General features: G+C 33.0%; 1 protein-coding gene across 1 annotated transcript in view; it reads left to right on the forward strand.

The window, feature by feature from the left end:
• The window catches only part of LOC145667821 (calcium-activated chloride channel regulator 2-like), a 134,261-nt gene that overhangs the window by 79,385 nt on the left and 32,362 nt on the right, over positions 1 to 22,514 (forward strand). The window contains exons 9-10 of the mRNA XM_081735254.1: positions 753 to 882; positions 9,753 to 9,883. Coding sequence (XP_081591380.1) covers positions 753 to 882; positions 9,753 to 9,883 — 261 coding nt within the window. The remainder of the gene's footprint in view (positions 1 to 752; positions 883 to 9,752; positions 9,884 to 22,514) is intronic.

Raw genomic sequence — 22,514 nt, forward strand, 5'->3', positions numbered from 1 at the left:
GTAGGATTGTCGTCTATTCAGATTATTAAATATACCGGATATTTAACAAGTTATATAGCATAAAAGCATCTTTATCTGCTACTGTCAGCCTTTTATATATTAGATGCATCAATGAAAGGATTGTTGGTATTTTCAGTCAACACATTATGTATGTATGTTCTTAGCTTTCGTTTTATAAATAATAGCAACTAAAAAATAACTTCACACATACGAGATAAAAGATACATAGTAATAAAATTGTACCAAATGCTGAAATGCTTAATTTCTTCATTACGCATATTAAGTTAGAACTGTTAACTTATATAAACTAAACATTATTCTCCACTATATTACAAAATTCCTTTGCAAAACTCGAAATAACATTTAACTTCTAGGTTTATTTATTTCTTTTAAATAAAAGTTTATATTATGTTTTCTCTTCCAGAGTTCTTTTTAAGTTACAAAATGATGACTATTAAATCGGGACGCGAAATTTTTGCATACAAATATAGGATTGGATGACTGTCCTAGGGTAGTAGGAAGAATATTATTAGTGAATAGATTTTCTATGTAATGGAGTTCTTAAACAATAATGCATAATTACATTATTTCTGTGATCATCATTCTAACTTTATTTTTAAATATTTTTTTTAATTCAGTTATTTTTCCGTATTTCGAAACTACAATTTGTCCTTTAATCACAATTGTATAACTTTTGTTGTTTCTGGAAATGAACTGAAATATTGTTTAAAAACTTTCTTCTCTGTTTTCAGAGGATTTGTTGAAGTTGTAGCCAATCTAACTTTGATAAATAGCAACTCACGAATGCAGTTAGCGAAGAAGATACCAAGTGACAGTCAGCATGTCACTTGCAAAGGCTATGGACTTCACGAAGCATTAGAGGTAAATTATTCAGATTCAGTATTCTTATTTAAATCTGTATCTTTTCATTGATAAACAATACTTTGGAAAAGTACATTCATTTGTAATCAAAATTTACCGAGAATTTTCTACTAGAAGTTTTGGATCTCTTAAAAATTTAAAGCTCTAGTTCTCTTAACTAGCCTTGTTAATTATTGATGACGACATTGCAAGCGATGAAAAACTATTAAATAAATTTGTTGAACTGGACTACAATTTACTATAGTTAATTACAGCAAACTTATGAGGAGCTTAATCTACTATTCTCTTCTTATCCCCTACTCCCTTACCACACTTTTCTAAATTTGACAAGAGAAAGATTGTTGAAACCTTTCGCAAACATCTTCAGTAAACTATTTAGTTGTATTAAACTACTTTTCTCGAACTTAGTTTTCGAGGTATACTCTTGTGTTCTGTTAGATTGAACATTATTATAATATAAACAAAAAATATAAACAAAAATATATATATCAAATGAATTGCGTCTGATACACTGTACCTGAGGCTCGAACAAATATAGATTATATATTCCACATAATTTTCATGAAAATGTTTGTAGTTCAAAAAATAAGACTTTTGGTATTCCATTCATGTTTATTTTATTAGACTGACTGCTTTCAAAACATCAGCCTAATAAAATGAAATATGGATGAAATATCAAAAGTCTTATTTATTGAAGTATAGAGATTATATAAATAATAGATTATACGATAAGGCAAACATTAGCCAATTCTAATAACTTATAAAGATGTATTATTGTTATTTACAAAAAGTAATATCTATTTTCTTTTAGTAATATATATTCTAGTAATTTTGAAGTTTTATATCTGACAATTTCGGAAATCTGTTGATGAGTAAGTCAGTGGATATACTCTTATATATAAGATACTGACTTACTTAGCAACAGATCTCTTAAATTGTCAGGCGTAGAACCTCAAAATTTTGTAAAATATTTTATTTGCATCCTTGGCTCTAAATTAGATGCGATTTCATGAAGTGCTACTTCTAGCAGAGAAATGGGAGTTTTTGTTACTTTTTTCGTTCACCAGGTCTCTCCGAAAATATTGAGCGCAGAATCATGAAATTGTGTGTTATTCACCTGTACGTATTTAACATCAAAGACAGAAGAAATGGTGGGACACAGGGGGAGAAAATGATGAAAAACATAGACCAGAGTAATACAAAAAGGCATACGCAGGTACCAATAAAGAATTAAGGGAATTTTATTTAAGAGTAGTTAGGTACTTAGAACATTCTCCCTAATCAAAGTAGTCCTCGCTTGAAGAAAGTTTGAGAAACACTTTAATAAGCTATTCCTAAGTACCTACTTAACACCATCATCAATTACTTTACTCGTTTAAAAATATTGCAAAAAAAATTGAATGGTTTGCTGGACAAAGAAAGCAGTCCCATTTCGATTACTTATGGTGTTATGTACCATATGGCGCAGAAGAAATGGAACTCCCTAGGAAACGGAGGCGAATCCAATGTGCTTTGAGGTATGAGATAATAGATTTTTCCTGCCCTAGAAGAATATAAACCAACATTGAAATGAAACTTATTCGTTTTTGCAGAAAGTCCCTCAATTAGTGAATATTACTGTATTACAGCTGGCAAGCGAAACTGATTTTTGAGGATTATCAGATGTTATTCATTTTTACTAATACTCTCTATATAATTTTCTTCAAATTATAACATTCTATCTAATATATTAAATTCTCGCTATCAATACATACGTGTTTAGGTCAATTATGGTGAAGTTGGCGATGTATGTAGCAATGAAAAACATCTAAAAATACTATTTTATTAAATACAATTTTGTAGTAGCAGCAAAGGTACCGTATAGTACAGTTACGAAACACTGAAAAGAATAATTTATACACAAAATCATCAGTTATGAAATCAAATGAAACTAAATCTAAGTTTTATGTCCCATGGTTATGCCGGCTAGGCAAAAGAAGACGGTGATGATGAGAAATGAAGGAAACGATGGAATGAAGAAAGTAGGAGGAAACGGGAGAACCCCAAGAAAACTTGCGCATACGATGTTTGCCAATCACAAAGTTCACTTGGCAGGAGCTGAGATTGAACCTGGGACCCCACACATCAGAGATAAACGCTCTTTCACTGAGCCACCGCAGTTCCCAGAGAATCATCAGTTATATCTTCCACATTAAACCCTAAGTAACTTCTCTTTTCCTATTTTTATTTATTTTTTTCTCTTTGGTACTGACACAAAGGCGCACGCGCTAGTCACTAGGCGAGCGGGAAAGGGTGTTATTTGATTCTGTATTGTGCGGCACTCTGTTTCATGTTTTGTTGAAACAGAATTATAACCTGAGTGGAATATACGCGGATACGTAGAAAACAAAATCAACACACTTCCTTCAAAATTTAATTATTACAAATATGATGTCTTTATTTTGATGTAACATAACCGTTCTTTCACCAAAGTCATCAATTATGTATTGCTTTTGCATGTAGAACTCAATATTTCTCTTTTGGAATATTAAGATTAATGGGTTTTGATAAATTAGGTCAAATTATGCAAGGATTATGTTGTGCAGACAAAAGCATTGTAACGTATGTGCCATATTAATTTTAAACAAACAAATGAATGTAAAAAGTAATACAAAATTCTACAATTATCAATAAATTTCGTAAAAAAATAATATATTTCTGTATTATTTTTTTTAAAAAAATAAAATTATTAGTATGCAAAGCCATTGTTTACTTAAATCACCGCAATTTGTGTTCAATGATCCATATCCTAATGAAGTGTAATTCGAAACTATTTATTTCAATTTCTGATTTTAGTTTATGTAATCTAAATATTTCAGAAATTCTTAAACAGGAGAAAAGTAGAAATGAAGTTGCATTTTCGAAAAATGATTTTCAAAATTTAAAGAATTAATGAATTATATGAAAATAATAATTCTCTTGCTAGTTAGTCATCGCTGTTTCATTTTACCCTTATTCTATAATTTAAATTTATTTTTACTACAAAAATTAAACTGAAACTGAAGTTTTTATCTTCTTAAACGCTCATCCTTTCTAATATCCTTATAACAACAAGGATTTAAATTAAATAAGTAAACATGGGAAATAAAGCTTTGAAAATTGAGAAGAATAATTTCTTAGTGTTCTCCATTCTCAATATTATGGATTAATTGTACAAATACTTGATTGCATTTTTGAAAGTTGGTTTAACATAAATATTATTTTGTTTCTACCTTCAATCATAGTTTATGAAATTAATAATTAGAGAAATATGACGTAGTAGTTTTCTTGTTAGTTATGTGTTCTGAATAATGTTTGTTAAACTAATTTGTAGACTAATGAAAGCAGGAAACAACCGATTTAAACTTGTTTAGACATACCACAATTCTCTGTAGATACGAATTCAATAACTTACAAAGAGTGAAAAAGTGATTTGACTGGACCGGACTCGAACCCAGGATCTACGGCATACCGTGTTGATGCGTTAACCACTACGCCCCCCCCCCCCCAGCCCGCTTCCCAAAAGTAACAAATACTCTCTCACTCCTGCAGTCGGTGTTCTCTGCTCAGACGACATGGCTTGTACCACAGCCTAGCTGCTGTGCTTGGACAATCCAGTGTCCATATATTGAGAACGGGGACGCGGCACAAATCCCAAATGGCACAAGATCTAAAAATCATTTCGCGGCACAAGTCCTAAACGGCACAAGACCTAAAAATCATTTCGTGGCACAAGTCCTAAATGGCATAAGATCTAAACGGCATAAGACCTAAAAAATCATTTCGCGGCACAAGTAATAAACGGCAGAAGATCTAAACAGCACTAGATCTAAAAATCTATTGTAGCGCTACCATCACGTCCGTGCCAAGAATACTATCAACCTGTTAGTCAAAGTTTTAGACATACTCTTTCATATTACAAAACCAGATGCTAGCTTAGTTCTTACAAGTAATTTGTTTAAATACATATTCTATCGTTCTGAAATAATAAATAAATAAATAAATAAATAAATAAAGCATATTGTCCTTTCTTGCTCTTTGCATGATAGGTTTGTATGGTGACAAAATTTTAACTGCCTATCAAATGTGATTCCCAGATCTTTCATAAGTCTGTTTCTTTCTATTTCCACACCATTGACCTCGTATTAGTAACATAATGTTGTGTTTTAGTTATATACGTCATGATTTTTGTTTCTTTGTGCTGATTTGAAGTAAATTATTTTTACATATATATTTATTGTGTTGAACTCTTTCTGTAGCAAATAGTTGTCATACTCGTAATTAACTACTCTTTACTCTTACCATTATTAATAATAGTTTCAGAATTACTAACATAGCTGTTACCGTTGGAATTAACTATTATTATTTAATAATAACAATAACAACAACAACAACAATAATAATAATAATAATAATAATAATAATAATAATAATAATAATAATAATAATAATAATAATAATAATAATAATAATAATAATAATAATAATAGTATATTTCAGATATGCTACATTTTTTTAGATCTGAGCCTTGATTGTTCTAGGTTATGTCACGGACGGCAAATGATGGCTTAACACCCAAAACAAACTCATGCCCCCCCAAATTGGGGTGAGTCTGTTTTATGTTTATTAAACGTGTTTAATAATTACAGCAAATTAAGAATGTTTATAATAAAATGTGAAAGAAAACACTTTAAAAAAATTAAACTACATCAACATGTTAAAATAATTAAAGGAACCTAATTAATTATCCACTTTTTACTCTCATTTGCTTAACTAGACGAACCAAGGCCTAAAGGAAAAGTTTTCTGCCCAAATCTCATAAGCAATGGGAAATTTTAATACTATAGAAATTAACCCTCTTTCCCTCTTAGAAGTGTAATTTTCAAGACGCTAAAACATATATTTTATTACTTTTAGTTAAAAGTTCAAATACCGAGTTTCACGCTTCCAGCTTAAGAAAACCTTTCCTTACTTCATAAATATTTTCTGAATAAGTAATGGGGAATTCGAACATTAAAGAAAGTTCCCCCTTTGTTCTTTCCCTTTTATGTGTTGAATTTTCAGTTTTTTCTTCAGTGAAAGTTTGTATGCCAAGTTTTATTTTACTAGCTTCAGAGATTTGCGAGATACACTATTCTTTAAAAACAATCTTACCCCACCCTTTTTACGATACATATTTCCAAAAATTCTATCTTATATCCTGCTTTCGTAAGAAAATGATTTTTTTTAACTAAAATTTAACCACTCTACTTGTAGTAGTATGCCCTGAAAGTCATTTATCTTAACTCTTATATAAGAGTGCAGATGATAAACACAGTCAAACAAATGGATTTCCATGAAGAGTTTCCGATTTCTTATGACTAACTTATTCGTACATTTCCCACAAGCTGTGGTTTTAAATGCATGCACTGTCAAGACCCAGGTTTCAAAAAGGTAACAAAAGGAAATATAATAAAAATAATAATAATAATAATAATAATAATAATAATAATAATAATAATAATAATAATAATAATAATAATAATAATAATAATAATAATAATAATAATAATAATAAATGTATTTTTGTACGAGTGTAATATGTATATATTTATTGTCTTATTGAAGATTTCGTAATCTGGAAATAAACTTTTGGTTTGCTTTTAATATATTAAAAAGCCTAATTCCCTAAAAAGGTTTGCAGGATACACCCCGAAATGACTATGTATTGGTTTCTGCAAACGTATTGTGTTACATATTACATTAGTAATTTAGCGTTATTTGTTGATTTTTTCTCGCTTATACATATCAACTCTATCAAAACACACTGTGAAATATAGTAACTGTATTGCATAGTAAATGTTCTTTGTTCAATTTTAAATTTACTGCGTTCTTAATATATGCAGTCGGTACTTAATGTTCACTTGTGAAATATCTAGTGGGCGTTTGTTCTAATTAAGTAAACTTTGGTGATCTTTAGTCCTATTTTTAGTAAATTAGAGTGGGCTTTTGTCCTACTCTTAATAAAATACACTCCAAAGAGTATATATTGCAATTCTGAATGCTTGCTTGGTTTCAGAAATGTCTGGTAAAATATGCTTTTTAAACATTTTTATTTAATCCTTCTTTAGGAATTTGTCATGGGATTCTCGTATCTCCATTTGAAAGAAACGAATTTCTTAACCAACTGTATAATTAATTCTTAGAATGAAATAGGTTATACTGTATAATGTAATTCAAGTATAGCTGCAGAACAGATAATGATAGTAATAATTTTAGTAATACAAATATAGCTGTTACCGTTGGAATTAGCTACGTTCGTAACATTATTGCCAACTAGTTACTGCATCGTCGCAACTTCGTGTAGTGGTGGCGAATTTCAGAACTAAGGCAAGTGAATGAAAAAGGCACAAAACCTAAACGGTACAAGTCCTAAACGGCATAAGACCTAAACGGCACAATACCTAAAAATCATTTCGCGGCACTAGTCCTAAATGGCATAAGACCTAAACGGCACAAACCAAAACTGCACAAGACCTAAAATTTAGGTCTAGTGCCTATATTTTTAGGCCTTATGTCATTTTGGTCTTGTGCCGTCAGGACTTATGAATGTTACCCTTGAGAACACCTTTTAACGGATGTGATTTCATATGTTAATGAAAGGAGTGGAGTGGAAGTCTGAGTGGAGAGCACCGACTGCAGCAGTGAGAGAGTGTTTAGCTTTTCTGGGAAGTGGACTGGATGGCGTAGTGGTCAAACGCATCAGCACGGTATGCCGGAGATTCCAGGTTCGAGTCTCGGTTCAGTCAGATCACTTTTCCATTCTTTCTAAGTTATTTAATTTATAGATGTTGCAGCGTTAGATCTGCTTTTGTTTTCCATTCCAGTACTCGTCGTGGTAAATGCAAATATTAGTTATGTTAGATAATATGTTTATAGGTTATTGTTCTCATACGTTCGCATGATCTTATCCGCAACAAATAAATCAGCAACATTAAAATCTGGTAACTAACTTTTACTCGGTCGAAGCTTTGTTAGATTAGACCAAGACTGAAGTGGACATTTTGAAAATAACCATCCACATCTTATGTTACATTATCATGATGTTAAATCATACCTAAGAAGAAAGTGACATCTGAGTTAAGGAGTGAGTCAAAGTATACAATAAACTTAATAAGTATATTATATATATTATGCAAGATGCATTAGTCAATTAGACATGCTGATCACGTTTACTGTGTTGATATATTTTTATGACAAAAGTTTCAAGCAGAAAATAAAGTACCAAATTTAAATACAATAAATTACAAATCCAAAATATATCACTTTGAATTCTGTACTCAACAAGTTCATTGAGGAAACTCGACCTTGAAAATATATGGTTCAAATCTCCTAGTTAGAAATCAAGAGAGTTACATTTTTTATATTAACTAAGGACTATATAATTAGTCCTACAGATTTTATAATAATTACAACTACCATTAGTAATACGTAACGAATTTACAAAGGATTTCAATAATCTATTTCTGAAATATTTATAATAAAATGTTGAAAATCAAGTTTTAAAAAGAAGTCTATTCTACAGTTGTTAGTACTATATTTCTTAAGTTTAACGAACATTTCAGTAATTTATTTCCTACGCACGGCTTATGCCAAAATTATAATAAATATTTAATCAAATAATTAAAAAGAATAGAGCTCGTGTTACATCACAAATGTTGCCGAATAAATGTAAATACGTTCATCTGATTACATAAAGATATATGCATATGAACTTCCTCCACTTGTCTATCACGTGACTGAGTTCCGTAATTGCATCCATCAGAACACTTTATAGCTACATTTCTGCTATCTCCCCTGCATCTTTGTCTTCTAGTTATTTGATGAACTATTTAGCGAAAGCACTTAGAGTATAGTTTATCAGTGTTGTATAATGCTTCTTTCATTATTTTTTGTAAATAATGTGTAATATATATATAATGTAATTAATGGGTAGATGATTTAAAAATGAAAACTGTTTGTCTCGTAAATTTTTTCGTCTCACTCTGTGGCCATTTGCATAAAAAGTTCTGACGCTGCCTATTACAGACTTTGATTCCTATGAAAATACATTCTTTTATGTCTCCTTATCTAATATATAGCTCAAGAATACATTTAAAGGGAAAAGAAAAGAAAAATTTGATTTCAACAATAGATTTTTAATATCAGTATTCAAACTGGTTTCTCTAAATAATTTTGTTAGTGCTGTTGATTAAATGACATCGAATAGCAATAATTCAGATTTTTCATTTTACGTGCAAGAGAATGTATACAAATAGAAAGATAAATAATCAAACATGTTTGTGGTGTTTTCATGCTTTCCGTATTAAAGAGAAAAAATTTTAAAAAATAACCTTGTCATTTGCCTATCAAGAGCCACATTGGTAATACAAAATACAAATAGAAAGCACCAAATGTATTTTTATAAAACGTAAATACATTTCTCGCGTAAAATTAAGTTTATTCACTTTCTTAGCAGTCTTCTTGACGGTAAACCATAGCAGTTTTCTCCTCTGATCTAGAGGCTACCTGCGTGGCTTTTGTACACGTAATAAGAAGTTCAGTTCCCGGTGGGAGAGCATTGAATGCATTACAATGGTTCGGAATCCGCCTTAAACTGTAGGTGCATATAAACTAGACTCTGAAAAAACGGGCGCTAAATTTCAACAAAAATAATCCGAGTTTTCTAGTATATTAATTACGTTAAAGTTGACTGAAATTGTCTAGTTAATGTTTTCTTCTGCCTCCAATTTAATTTTTCGTTTGTAGTGTAGATATCTACATTTCTTTTATATCATACAAGAGTTTGACAAACTTATTACTTTGTGTTGCAGATGTTGACAAGAGCAGGTTCTGGAGGTATAGTCATTGTAACAACAGACGAAGAAACTGAGCAGCCTGGCGAACAAATCGATATTAATAAAGTGAGGAATTCTGGAGCAAAGATAGTAACTGTAGCCTACAAGTGCGTAATTATACTGTATATTAATTTTCGTTCGATTATTTGCTTCATACTATTTAACTTACGTAGATTTTTATGTGAAGAATGCCTTTTTTGTTTTATCTCTTCAAATACGTCCGGGAAGTATATGCATCAAAATATCTTCTGAAAATATCCATATTTTGAGAAAATTTCCATATTTTGAAAAAAAGCATATATATAATTGTTCAATTATAATAGCAAAGTACGCATTTATTGAAGATGTTTCAGAAACTGACAAGTACAATACATGTTTCCGTGTAAGATGTTCTTTAGCAGTTTAAAGGAACTTAACTTGATACAAAATTTAAGACAGTTGTTAATGTAATGAGTAGTTTCATACCGGTGTCACTTCAGTGTGATTCATATTAACATGCAAAATTATTTCCGAATCTTGGTTTTAATTCTTCGTTTCTATTGTGTCCATTGTACGTGACAAATATGACTCTTTCATTTCTAAAGCTATATTCTTCAAATAAGGTACAATTTATTACAAAGTATTATCTAGGGCCGGAACTGACATCAATATTCGCTCCACTCCACGCAGAAAACTCAACATATAGATTATGAACTTTAATAAATTATTCCAATTGTCGTAATTCTTAGAAATCGACTATTTGTAGTTATTCTTTCAGTGAATACACTATTGTTTTGCAATCATAACCTTTTAACAGTTTATCTAAAACTGTTTTTTTAAAAAAATTAGATTATACTAAGTCAAACACTTTAATGACTCATAAAATTACCATCAAAATAATTTGTTCGGCATGGCACAGCTTCAAAAAAAATTATAGATAATAGTAACCAATTATTTCTATTTTCAAGCACTTTATTATTATTTTTAGCATCTACTTTTTAGTGCTTTTATCATCTCTCTTAAAAATATGTCATATATATGATAAAGTCAAGTTTTGCGGCAGAAAGAGAAAAGTGTATCTTTTATGTTCTTACGGGCTGTGGCACTTTTCTAACAGCTGATGATTGAAGTACTGCTGTAGAAAGCTACCATGCCTTGCGCGTACAGGGTTTCGTGAAATCTAATATTTGTGGAAGTGGCCCAATATCATGGTCACCACGAAGTCAAGATTTAATACCATGAGACTTCTACATTTGGACTCACATCAAGAATCTGGTATATTGCACACTTGAAGCATCCATAAGAGTTGAGACAGAGGACCTTGGCAACCGCTCAGCACATAAAGACACGCTCTCAACACGAGTGACAGTGGCTGAACGTCGTAGGCTGCATGCTTGCATACCCACCCAAGGGAGTCAATTCGAACAAGATTTGCACTTTGCAAGTTTATTTTCGACTTATTTCATTAGAATTGATTACTTTGCAACTTTTCCCCATTTAGTTCTCTACACTGACAACTTTCTCACATTCAAGTGAATTTACGAATCAAATTCAAATTAGTGCTATAGCTTATTGTGTGTTCATTTCTTTTCTTCGTCTAACTCTTTCAAAACTTGACAATATTTGTACCTTTATGAAAAGCTTATGAAGTGGGGGAGTCATTTTAGCAATTTGCACGCCAAGTATCTTCACGTTTCTTTGAGTTATTCGCTTTGATATAAAGGAATTTTTAAAGAATAATACCACGATTTCCGATTTATGATCCATTCATGTCTGACTTTCTGGTGATTGTGGGTATATACCTTTTCAACAGTAGTATTTCATTCGTCAGCTATTAGAAAAGTATCCATTTCGTGGTCAAAGTGTGGTAATATGTTCACAATTTGCAGTTTTTAGTTGTAAATCGGCATATCTCGAAAACATAAACTTCCAAGTTACTCCAAAATCATTGATTTACAACTCCCGGTTCATAGAGACAAATTTGTTCCAAATTAGTTGTAGAATAACCCTTTTCAAGAAATAGATCGAATTACCAGTCACATCCTACATATATATCGGATGTTCTAAAAATGGCGTCCACAGAGCACTAGGTATTCTACAAGCGAAAATAAACCAATATATATATATATATATATATGTAAAACCTTTGGGGTCCTCGTTTGGAGACGTGAATTGCACTATGTAAAAACGTCGCAGATAAAGAACTATATAGTACCTCTACCAATCCATCAAATAGTTACATCAATTCTTTCCAGATTGGAGTTGAAGTCGATGTAGAGTGACGTTAGCATTATTTATTAGTGTAGCAATCGATGCAACTTTTTGATGGATTCGTAGAACAATGCTAATGGTTCCAAGTTAATCTGCGACGTTGCCACATAGTCAAATTTTAATTCCCCATAGCAGCTTAAGGAGGCCCCGGAGGGTATAACAACATTTTCACTTCATTTTGACCTGTAGAATAGTGCTCTGTGGTCCATGGACGCCACTTTTAGAACACCCAATATATATGGGGGAGTGAATATGATGCACAAGGAACTTGCAGCATTGGTTATATTTTGAGTGGCATCCGTTTACTGCAGATATATGAGAAGTTAAAAACATATTCTCACATTCGTCTTTCTCTCATGAGGAAATTTTAGCTATTTCATGTTAATGTAGTTTGAAAAAATTGAAGTATTTAATTATAAAAGTTCTCAATATTTGGCATTCCATCCGTGTTTTATTTATTGTATTTCATCTTTTCAGTGTCAGAGTTTTATTGCATTAAAACTGACGATGAACGTAGATAATGCGTTTAAAATGTAAGTTGAAATAAAATAAATAAAGCACGGGTGGAATACTAAAAATTGAGCTGTTTTAATTACAAGTACCTCTTTGAAAATTATATAAATGAAAGTATCGTTGAGTATTCATTTATGAAATAATCATATCACAAATATGTATTCCATTACCATTTAATTGCCTGCTAATTATACATTATTTTTTATAGATTTTGCTCAGACTACATTTAATTCTTTTATTCAAGAGTTGCTTTTTTATATTGCCATTTGGATATTATGTAACCTCTAGCCAAACGTGAACTCTTTGCAGTTGTTGCTGTATGTTAGATTAGCATTTTAAAATAATTTGGGTTTGTTAATCTTTCCAAGGCAATTTCTGAGCACGTTTGTAAAATCTAATAACTTTTTTAAATGCGACACTTCCACACAGATTATTATCAACGCTTGAAGCAACTTGACGCAAGTGATTTATGTCCAAAGCAAAACAAAATTTCTTTAGTGTCCCCTTTACATCCGCTTTCTCCAAAATGTACATTATAAACTGGACAACAGTAGTAACTCTATGATTACAACACACATCTAACAGTTTACCGGTAAATGGCTTCATAATACAAGTATGTGGAATTTTCGTAAGAGCTTCGTACATGGTGTCTCTACAAACATCAAAACTTTTGTGTGCTTTAAGTAACAAAGCAGCGAAAGCAAATGCTGCTCTCTTTTGACCTTCTTGGTTACCTTTCGTCAGATTTTCTAATAAGTATGGATACAGTTTTTCCGTTCGTAGATCTGGCAAGTCGTTTCTGTTGTCTGGTCTATTGATACGATGTAAAATTTGTGATATAACATGAGCAGATTCCTCTACAACCTTCATATCGGAATGCATCAACAAGGGTAACAAACTTTCAAACATATCAGAATAAATAATTTTCAGTTTTTTACATGATGTTCCACCCGCAATTAATCGTAGTACTTTCATTGCTGCTAATAAAATAGTAACTTCCTCAAAATCAAGTAATTTAACTAATGCTTGCACAACTCCATTTACTTTCACAATGGCTTCAATTCGTTGAACATGAAATCGTTTACCAGAAAAGCAAGCTAAAGTATCACATGTATTTATAACTATTTCGTTGTCTTCGTGGTATAACAAGGGCAATAGTGTTCGAGTGAGCTCACCTATTACGTCCTCATGCAAATTAAATCCCATCGTGTTTGCATGGTCAAAATCACATATAACATACATCGCCCATGTATAAATTTTTAGAGCTTCTTCAGAACAATTTCCTCTAATTTTATCACAGATCGAAGGCAATGTTCCATAGTTTATTACAGCACGCCTGACTGAATTGTTATATGTCGCAATGTTTGCTAAGGCCCATGCAGCACGTTCTGGAACACACTCATTATCCGCAGGAGATTTTATAAGCTCAACGAGTTTTCTAATTACTCCAGATTCAATAACAGCAACCCTTTGTTCTGATGCTCCAGCCGTTATATTTATTAATGTCCATAGTACTTCGGCCTGTAATTTTGGACAGTTGTTGATTTCTAATAACGGTAAGCAATTAGGCAAGACATCCAAACTAATCATCAAATCAATAGGAGGATCATCAATGCGTGTTAGTTTTCTAAGAATTGTAGCAGCTTCTAGTTGAGTATTCACATCATTAGTAGACAGTTCATTAAGAGCTCTTGTTATTTTTGTTGTTAGAGCCTGCTGATTCCTTCCATTTAACTCCATTCCTATTCATGTAATATGCAGTTCACCAGAGAAAAAGCGAATCTCTCATGATTTGATTGTATTGAATAGTTTCTAGGGATATATAATAAGAGATTTAAGATACATTGTTTATTTGTTTCCTTATTATTTGTGTTAGTAACATTATTGATCATTTGTTTCAAAAAAATTAATTGAAATATTAATTTTTACACAAAATGAATTTAAGCTTTGAAATCTTTAACGAATCAAACTATTTTTATACATACGTAAGAGATAAATCTATTGATATCCTCGAATATGGTTATATAATAAAATATTAGTTCGTTTATTAAGAAAGACACCAATGCAAAGAACCCATGAGCACATGATCAATTTGTGAGTAAATGACTTAAACAAAGAAGAAAAGATAATCTGCTGAATTTGTCTTAACGTTAAGACATTCAATACATAGTTAGAGATAAATACTTTATAGTTCAGAAGTTAGTGGCACTAGCAGTAGAACTGAGGAATATGTCGTAGACTCTGGTGTACCTCAGGGATCGAACTTAGGACCTCTATTATTTATATTATTTGTTAATGATTTACCACCTGTAATAACATCCTCCCACAAACTATTGTTTGCTGACGATTTAAAAATCTATCGTAGTATCTCCACGGAGTTAGACGCTATTTCTTTGCAAAGCGATATAAATTCTATTTTCCAATGGTGTGAATCAAACAAATTGCTGTTAAATATTAAAAAATGTAAAGTAGTATCATACACCAGGAAAATGAACTATGTCCGCAATGTGTATACTATTAATCAAACACCAATTGAAAGAGTGGATTATATAACTGATCTTGGAGTCACTCTGCAGTCAAACCTATCATTTGATATTCATGTCAACAGAGTAGTTGGTGAGGCCTTTAGGAACCTTGGCTTTGTGATGAGATTAGGAAGTGATTTTTCTAACACCGATGTCCTCAAAACATTATACATTGCCTATGTAAGGTCTAAGGTGGAATATGCAGCAATAATATGGGGTTCTGATAGTAAGAAATATACAAGTAAAATCGAAAACATTCAAAATAAATTTGTGCGCTTTTTAACATATAAAGAAACAGGGATATATCCGAAATTTGAGAAGTATGAAGATCTTCGAAGCAAATATTCATTAGAATCACTTGAAAGCAGGAGGACTCACTTCATTTTATCTTTCTTACATAAAATAATACATAGTACAGTAGATTCAGAATATTTACTATCAGAAATCAAACTTCACGTCCCACATAGAGCAACCAGACCCCATAATAGCATATTCCATCTCTCAGCGCAAAGGACTAATGCATTGGATGTATCGCCTGTCAGAAAAATGTGTTTATTGTATAATAAGATGTCAGAAAAGCACCCAGAGATAGACATTTTTAGCTATAGACAGAATTTTACTCTAAATAAATAAGATGTAGATCATGTTATATGTATTTTAAAGTATTTTGCAATCGTATTATTTTGTTATCATATGTGTATTTTAAATTATATTATCATGATGGAAAACTGTAATTAGGCATCCGCTTGTTGTTTTCTGAAATAAATAAATAAATAAATAAATGTATTAGAATCTGGTTTAACTAGCATACTAACTATTTAGTTAGAAGTAGAAACCGCTATAAAGAAATTAAAGAAACACAAATCTCCGGGTGTAGATGAAATTCCAGCTGAGTTAATTTTAGCTGGAGGCGAAGAATGGTGGAACAAGATACACAAACTCATTCTCCTTATCTGGAACAAGGAAGAATTGCCACAAGAGTGAAAAGAATCAATCATTGTTCCAATTCACAAGAAAGGCGACAAAACTGACTGTAATAATTACACTAGTCAACAAGATTTTTACCACATGAAAGAAGAATGCTGATCTTTAAGGAACTTTGGCCGCTGAATTCGAATCTGCAATCCGTTTTTCTCTATCACGCACAGTTTTCCCGTGACAGAGGGATTTTCGGGAAATTTCCCCCAAATTTCCCTTTTTCTTCATTTTTGTACCTCTAGTTCGGGTACCCTTAGGCATATAAACATACAAATTATATTCTAGGTTAGCTTGATTTATACTTAGTAAAGCCTGTAAGTTTCATCTGAGTCGCATCATTCTTCATTGAGAAATAAATATATTTCTATAAATATATGCTATGTGTACTGTCCATTTTACCATATACAATAGGTATAGAAAAATCACATGTAACTTCCACGGGAATTACAATATAAGCAAGGTTTATGCTTCATTGGATTTGTAATGAAACATACTTTACAATGATGTATACACTATGTCCGCCATTTTTATAAGAGGGAAATTCCCTAAAAAAGTAGATTTTTTTTGTCTCATGTCACTGTTCATATAGTGATACAGAAACGGGAATTGCGCCAGATTAATCCTATTGAAAAACTGATCTTTAACTCCAAAAGTATACAACAAAATTCTTAGTTCCCACACCTTTTAAACGTTATTCAAGATAGTAAACAAAAAATTAATATTGACCTACAAAAACAAATATCAATAACTCACAATGGATCAAATGCACAACTGCTTTACAAAGTATGAAAGTAAAACATTTGTACTTACAATTAATTCTTCCTTTTGTAGTGCCAGTCACTTTCTCTAACTAAAAACCAGCAGTAGTCGCCCATCATATGAGGATCCCATTTACCTTGATAACGTTGCTCCATTTTTTGAATGCCCTGATGGAATCGTTCCCCTTGTTCGTCACTTAGATCTCCTAAGTGCTCGGGGAAAAATTCCAAGTGGGAATGAGGAAAGTGAATTTTCAGGGATATTCTACATCCTAACCTTTGATAGCTATCGAAAAGCTCTTGAACCAATTGACGGTAATTTTCTGCCTTATGATTTCCCAAAAATCCATACACCACTTTACTGAAAGCTCTCCAGGCGGATAGTTCATCATTATTTAACTTTGTCTCAAAGATGTGGTCCTTTAATAGTTTCCGAATTTGGGGCCCGACGAATATCCCCTCTTTTACTTTCGCGTCACTAAGTTTTGGAAACTGACTTCTAAGGTACGCAGAACCTTCTCCATTCTTGTCCATGGCCTTAACAAAGTTTTTCATTAAGCCTAATTTTATATGTAAAGGCGGCAGCAGAATTTTTTCTGAATTAACTAAGGGAGAATACTTAACATTGTGTTTCCCTGGCATATATGTTTCTCTTGGGGACCATTCCTTTTTAATGTAGTGTGATTCAGTTGCCCTACTGTCCCACAAGCACAGAAAACAACAGTATTTTGTAAATCATCCCTGAAGCCCCATTATGTAGCAAAACAGCCTTAAGGCTTGTTTCAGAGGAGTCGATAAACAACCTCCATTCTTCAGGGATGTGTTGGAAACCTAATGCATCCATTAAACCATCTATATTTGTACATGCACAGAGGGAATTTTGCATTATATAGTAACCTGAAAATTGTTCATGTCGGTTTCTGAAAATTGAAATGCTGGTGGTAGGAGCCAGTAAATCCCATTCTTGAAGTCTCGATCCGAGCAACTCAGCTTGTTGCTTACTCAGATTTAGATCCCTCACTAAGTCATTCAGTCTGGACTGGTTAACAAGAAGAGGTGTGTTTTTGGTTGGGCTATAGTTTGGATCAAAGGAAGTTGATGGCTCGGGCAACTCATCTACTTTTTCTTCTGCTGGAGAAGATTCTTCTGACTGTGTGTATGGATCAGGGATTGGGAGTTCAAGTCCATGTGGTATGGGTTTTAGAGCGGATGGAACATTTGGGTACTCAATATTAGATTTTGTTCGTTTAGAATGACCCCAAATTTTTGTTAGACAGAAATAACAGTCTTCAGCATGACTGGTTGGTTCTCGCCAGACCATTGGCACCGCAAAAAGCATAGCTCGAGTTTTATCGCCACTTTTCCACTTAATAAGAGTAGAATAGCATGTTACACAGCACACATGGGGAGCCCACACTTTGTCTTGATCACCCACATAACATCTAAAATAGCTATAATAAGCTTGTTTTAACGTTTCTGTTAATGCACGGCGCTGACTTTTCACAGTATATTTTCCACACACGTAACAGAAAGTGTTCGGTGAGTTTATACACGCACGCCGCGATCTCTTCATAGCGGAGAAAGAAAACAAACACGCACACGCACACGCACTTACGACCACTTGTCACAGGTAAATCCAAATTAAAACTAAACCTACAATATGCATGCAGTTATACAACACTTCCTTATCTATTTGCCATGGACCTGACAATTTATCAGTAGAGTCCGATTTTGCGCAGCTTTATTGCATCAGCTAAACACGTGTTGTTGTACAGCTGTATCAATGCAATCACATGCCAGGTGGTAGAAAACCCACAGACCTCTTACTCCATGTCGTATACTCTCATTTTTCGTATTTGTGCCTGTATGGGTAAATGAAATTGTGTTTTTTTCTTTCGGTGCAAAGAACGCAACATCACGTCTTAAAAGAAGTAGTACAAACAACATACATGCAGCTATATTTATTTCTCTAGAAATAATAATGCGATTGTTCTGAAACTTGCGAGGTTTCTTAAGTATAAATCAAAGTTTTATATGGTGTCATTTTTGTATTTATATTTCAAGGGCCAGTGGTACGAAAATTTGGAAAAAAGGTATATTTTGAGGAAATTTCTCAGCCCCCTCCCCTTGTCACGCAAAAAACTGTGGGTGGTGGAGAAAAACGGATTGCACTTTCGAATTCAGCGACCAAAGTTCCTTTAGGATCAGATGTTTTCTTTCATGTGGCAAAAACCTTGTTTACTAGTGAGCTATTGATTTATTGAATTGATATAAATCTATATTCTGGCGAAATTCCCACTTATGTATCATTATATGAACAGTGACATGAGACAAAAAATCTACTTTTATAGGGAACTTCCCGAAAAATCCCTCTAGAATTTCCCTCTTATAAAAATGGCGGACATAGTGTATACATCATTGTAAAGTATGTTTCATTACAAATCCAATGAAGTATAAACCTTGCTTATATTGTAATTCCCGTGGAAGTTACATGTGATTTTTCTGCACCTATTGTATATGGTAAAATGGACAGTACACATAGCATATACTTATAGAAATATATTTATTTCTCAATGAAGAATGATGCGACTCAGATGAAACTTACAGGCTTTACTAAGTATAAATCAAACTAACCTAGAATATAATTTGTATGTTTATATGCCTAAGGGTACCCGAGCTAGAGGTATAAAAATGAAGAAAAATGGAAATTTGGGGGGAAATTTCCCGAAAATCCCTCTGTCACGGGAAAACTGTGCGTGATAGAGAAAAACGGATTGCAGATTCGAATTCAGCGGCCAAAGTTCCTTTCAGATCAGGTGTTTTCTCTCATGTGGCAGAAAAACAGTTAAAATTTGTTGACTAGTGTTATCGAGGCATTTCTCTTCTGTCAACTTCCTACGAAATCCTTTCAAATATTCTATTAGCAAGATTGACCCCATACGCAGATGAAATTATTAGAGATTATCAGTGCGGATTTAGACGAAATCGATCAACTATCGACCAAATATTTACCATTCGCCAAATACTCGAAAAAAAGTGGGAACACAATACCCCGGTACATCAACTATTTATTGATTTTAGAAAGGCGTACAACTCGGTCAGAAGAGAAACATTATACAACGATCTTACAGAACTTGGAATACCGAGAAAGCTAATTAGATTAATTAAGATATGTTTAAATGAATCCCAAAGTAAAGTCCGGGTAGGAAAATTTTTGTCCACGAGCTTTCACGTCGAAAATGGCTTGAAAGAAGGAAATGCGTTGTCGCCATTATTATTTAACTTTGTTTTTGAATACGCTATAAGGAAAATCAAAAATAGCAACCAGGGCCTAGAGTTGAACGGTATTCACCAGGTTATGGCATATGCTAATGATGTAAATTTAATAGGGGATGATAGGAAAACAATAGAAAGAAATACAGAGATCTTATTAAACGCTTGCAGGGACATGGGTTTAGAAGTAAATGCAGAGAAAACTAAATACATGGAAGTGCGTCGGGACCGTAATACGGCAAATTATGGATGCGTTAAAATATTAAATAATACTTTTGATAAAGTGGATAGTTCCAAATATCTAGGATCAATGTTAACATACGAAAATCATATTCACGAAGAAAGTAAATGTCGACTGAAAGCAGCGAATTCGTGTTACTATTCGGTTCAAAATCTCTTGTCGTCGCGAATTCTGTCGAGGAATTTGAAGCTTAAAATATACAAAACTATAATCATGCCTATTGTTCTGTATGGTTGCGAAACATGGTCGCTTACTCTGAGGGAAGAACATAGACTGAAAGTATTTGAGAACAAGATCCTTAGACGAATATTCGGACCCAAGAGGAACGGGAATGAGGAATGGCGGAAACTTCATAACGACGAACTACATAATTTATACGGTTTACCCAACATTGTTAGGGTCGTCAAGTCTAGGAGGCTTAGGTGGGCAGGTCATGTAGCTAGAATGGAAGAAAGTAGAAACGCTTTCAAAGTGTTGACTGGAAGACCAATCGGAAAACGACCATTAGGAAGACCTAGTGCAGATGGGAGGACAATATTAAGATGGATTTCGCAGAGATTGGAATAAAAAGTAGAAACTGAATGCAGTTAGCTAAGGATAGAAGTCAGTGGAAAGCTTTTGTGAACGCGGCATTGAACCTCCGGGTTCCATAGGCCATAGAGTTAGTTAGTTAGTTAGTAACTATTTGATTAGGACAATAGTTACTATAATTTAATTGACATTGTCAGTAATGTGACTAGGTGAAGCTGTTCACGTGACCCCTATTGTTAGTATTGGTTGAGAAGCAATGAAGAACACGTTTTTGTACTGGAAATGTGGTGTAATGGAAACATGGCTGTAATTACAGAGTTATTGTTAAATTGTTTGTGGGTCGTTTTCCACACATCGCGCCACCATCTCACGTAGGTATTCGGAAACAATAAACGATTTGTACAGACCGGTCAATAGGAGAACTTCTTGTGCAAGGGTAGGTCTAAATTAGTTGATATAGGAGAGAATTTTGTTGCTCAATGTTTTGTAGTTAGCAACGAAATTAACAAAGAAAGCACCCAATGAGTACGATATATTAGAACTAGGGTGTCTACAGGTCATGAAAGTCAAGAAAAGGTCAAGAAATCGAACACTACGTCAAGAATGTCAAGAAAAGTCAAGAAATGTGTACGGTAGGTCAAGAAATTGTAATGGACGGTCTCAATGTGAGCGTAAAATGTTTGCGTGATTTGAAGGAACGCCTCAAAATTGAAGCAGATGATCCAGATCGCCCAGAAATTTTTCACGTAGGAACATGTTCTTTCAATATTGTACATGGAGCCTACAAAATTGCTTATAACAAGATTGAATGGTCATTTCATGAGTTTCTTCGTTCTCTTTTTTAATCTGTTCAATGAGTAACCTTCCAGACGAGCAGAGTACACACACTTTTCTGGTTCCTTAAGATTTCCTTTAACGTTTTGTGCAATCAGGTGGAAAACTTGAAAGTCATTATGAGAGCCTTTATGATGAGCCATTATGATGATCACACCTCTTAGGAAGTATGTGAGTGGTGTCCAAAAAAAGCCTCCTCAATCTAAGAACTTTGAAAAGGTACAAGAATTTCGACAGGATCAGCTTCTGTTGCAAAGCTTGAATTTTTTCAGTCAGTTGCACTTGAGTAGGAGCCTTTCTTATTGTTAGCCACATTTCAGTCTAATGATTCACTTCTGCCATTCATGTGCAGGGAACTTTACATACAGTCTGCTGTACAGTATTACAACCAGATTCATTCGCAAAAATGTGATGAATAGAATAAACAACGCCTGAAAGCTCACTACCATTGACTTGACAAATTAGTCCCATATCAAAATGGCTTAGGATGTAGATGTTGGTTTTTGGTACTTCTGCTGCTTGCAAAGGTTTAAAAAATCTGGAGATACTGTCATTTCGGAACCAGTAGAGAATTTTTTTAATCACTCTGTTCAAGAAACTGATTAAAAAGTACACACTGGCCTGCAGAATTGTTAAAAGAGCTCTTGTCTTTCACCAGATGTAATGGCGAATAGCTCATTACAATTGTCTCGTAAGTGGAAGCGTTAATTATGACACAACAATAAATAAAGCCATACCCTATCCACGATGAAAGCTAAAGTGTATTCTAAGAGGTAACACTGAGATTATAAGATTAGGTAAATTAGATGTGCAGTCCTTATTAATTACAAGTTGC

Source organism: Thermobia domestica, chromosome 1 (genome assembly GCF_964235325.1).
Source record: "Thermobia domestica chromosome 1, izTheDome1.hap1.1, whole genome shotgun sequence".
In the NCBI taxonomy this organism is placed as follows: domain Eukaryota; kingdom Metazoa; phylum Arthropoda; class Insecta; order Zygentoma; family Lepismatidae; genus Thermobia; species Thermobia domestica.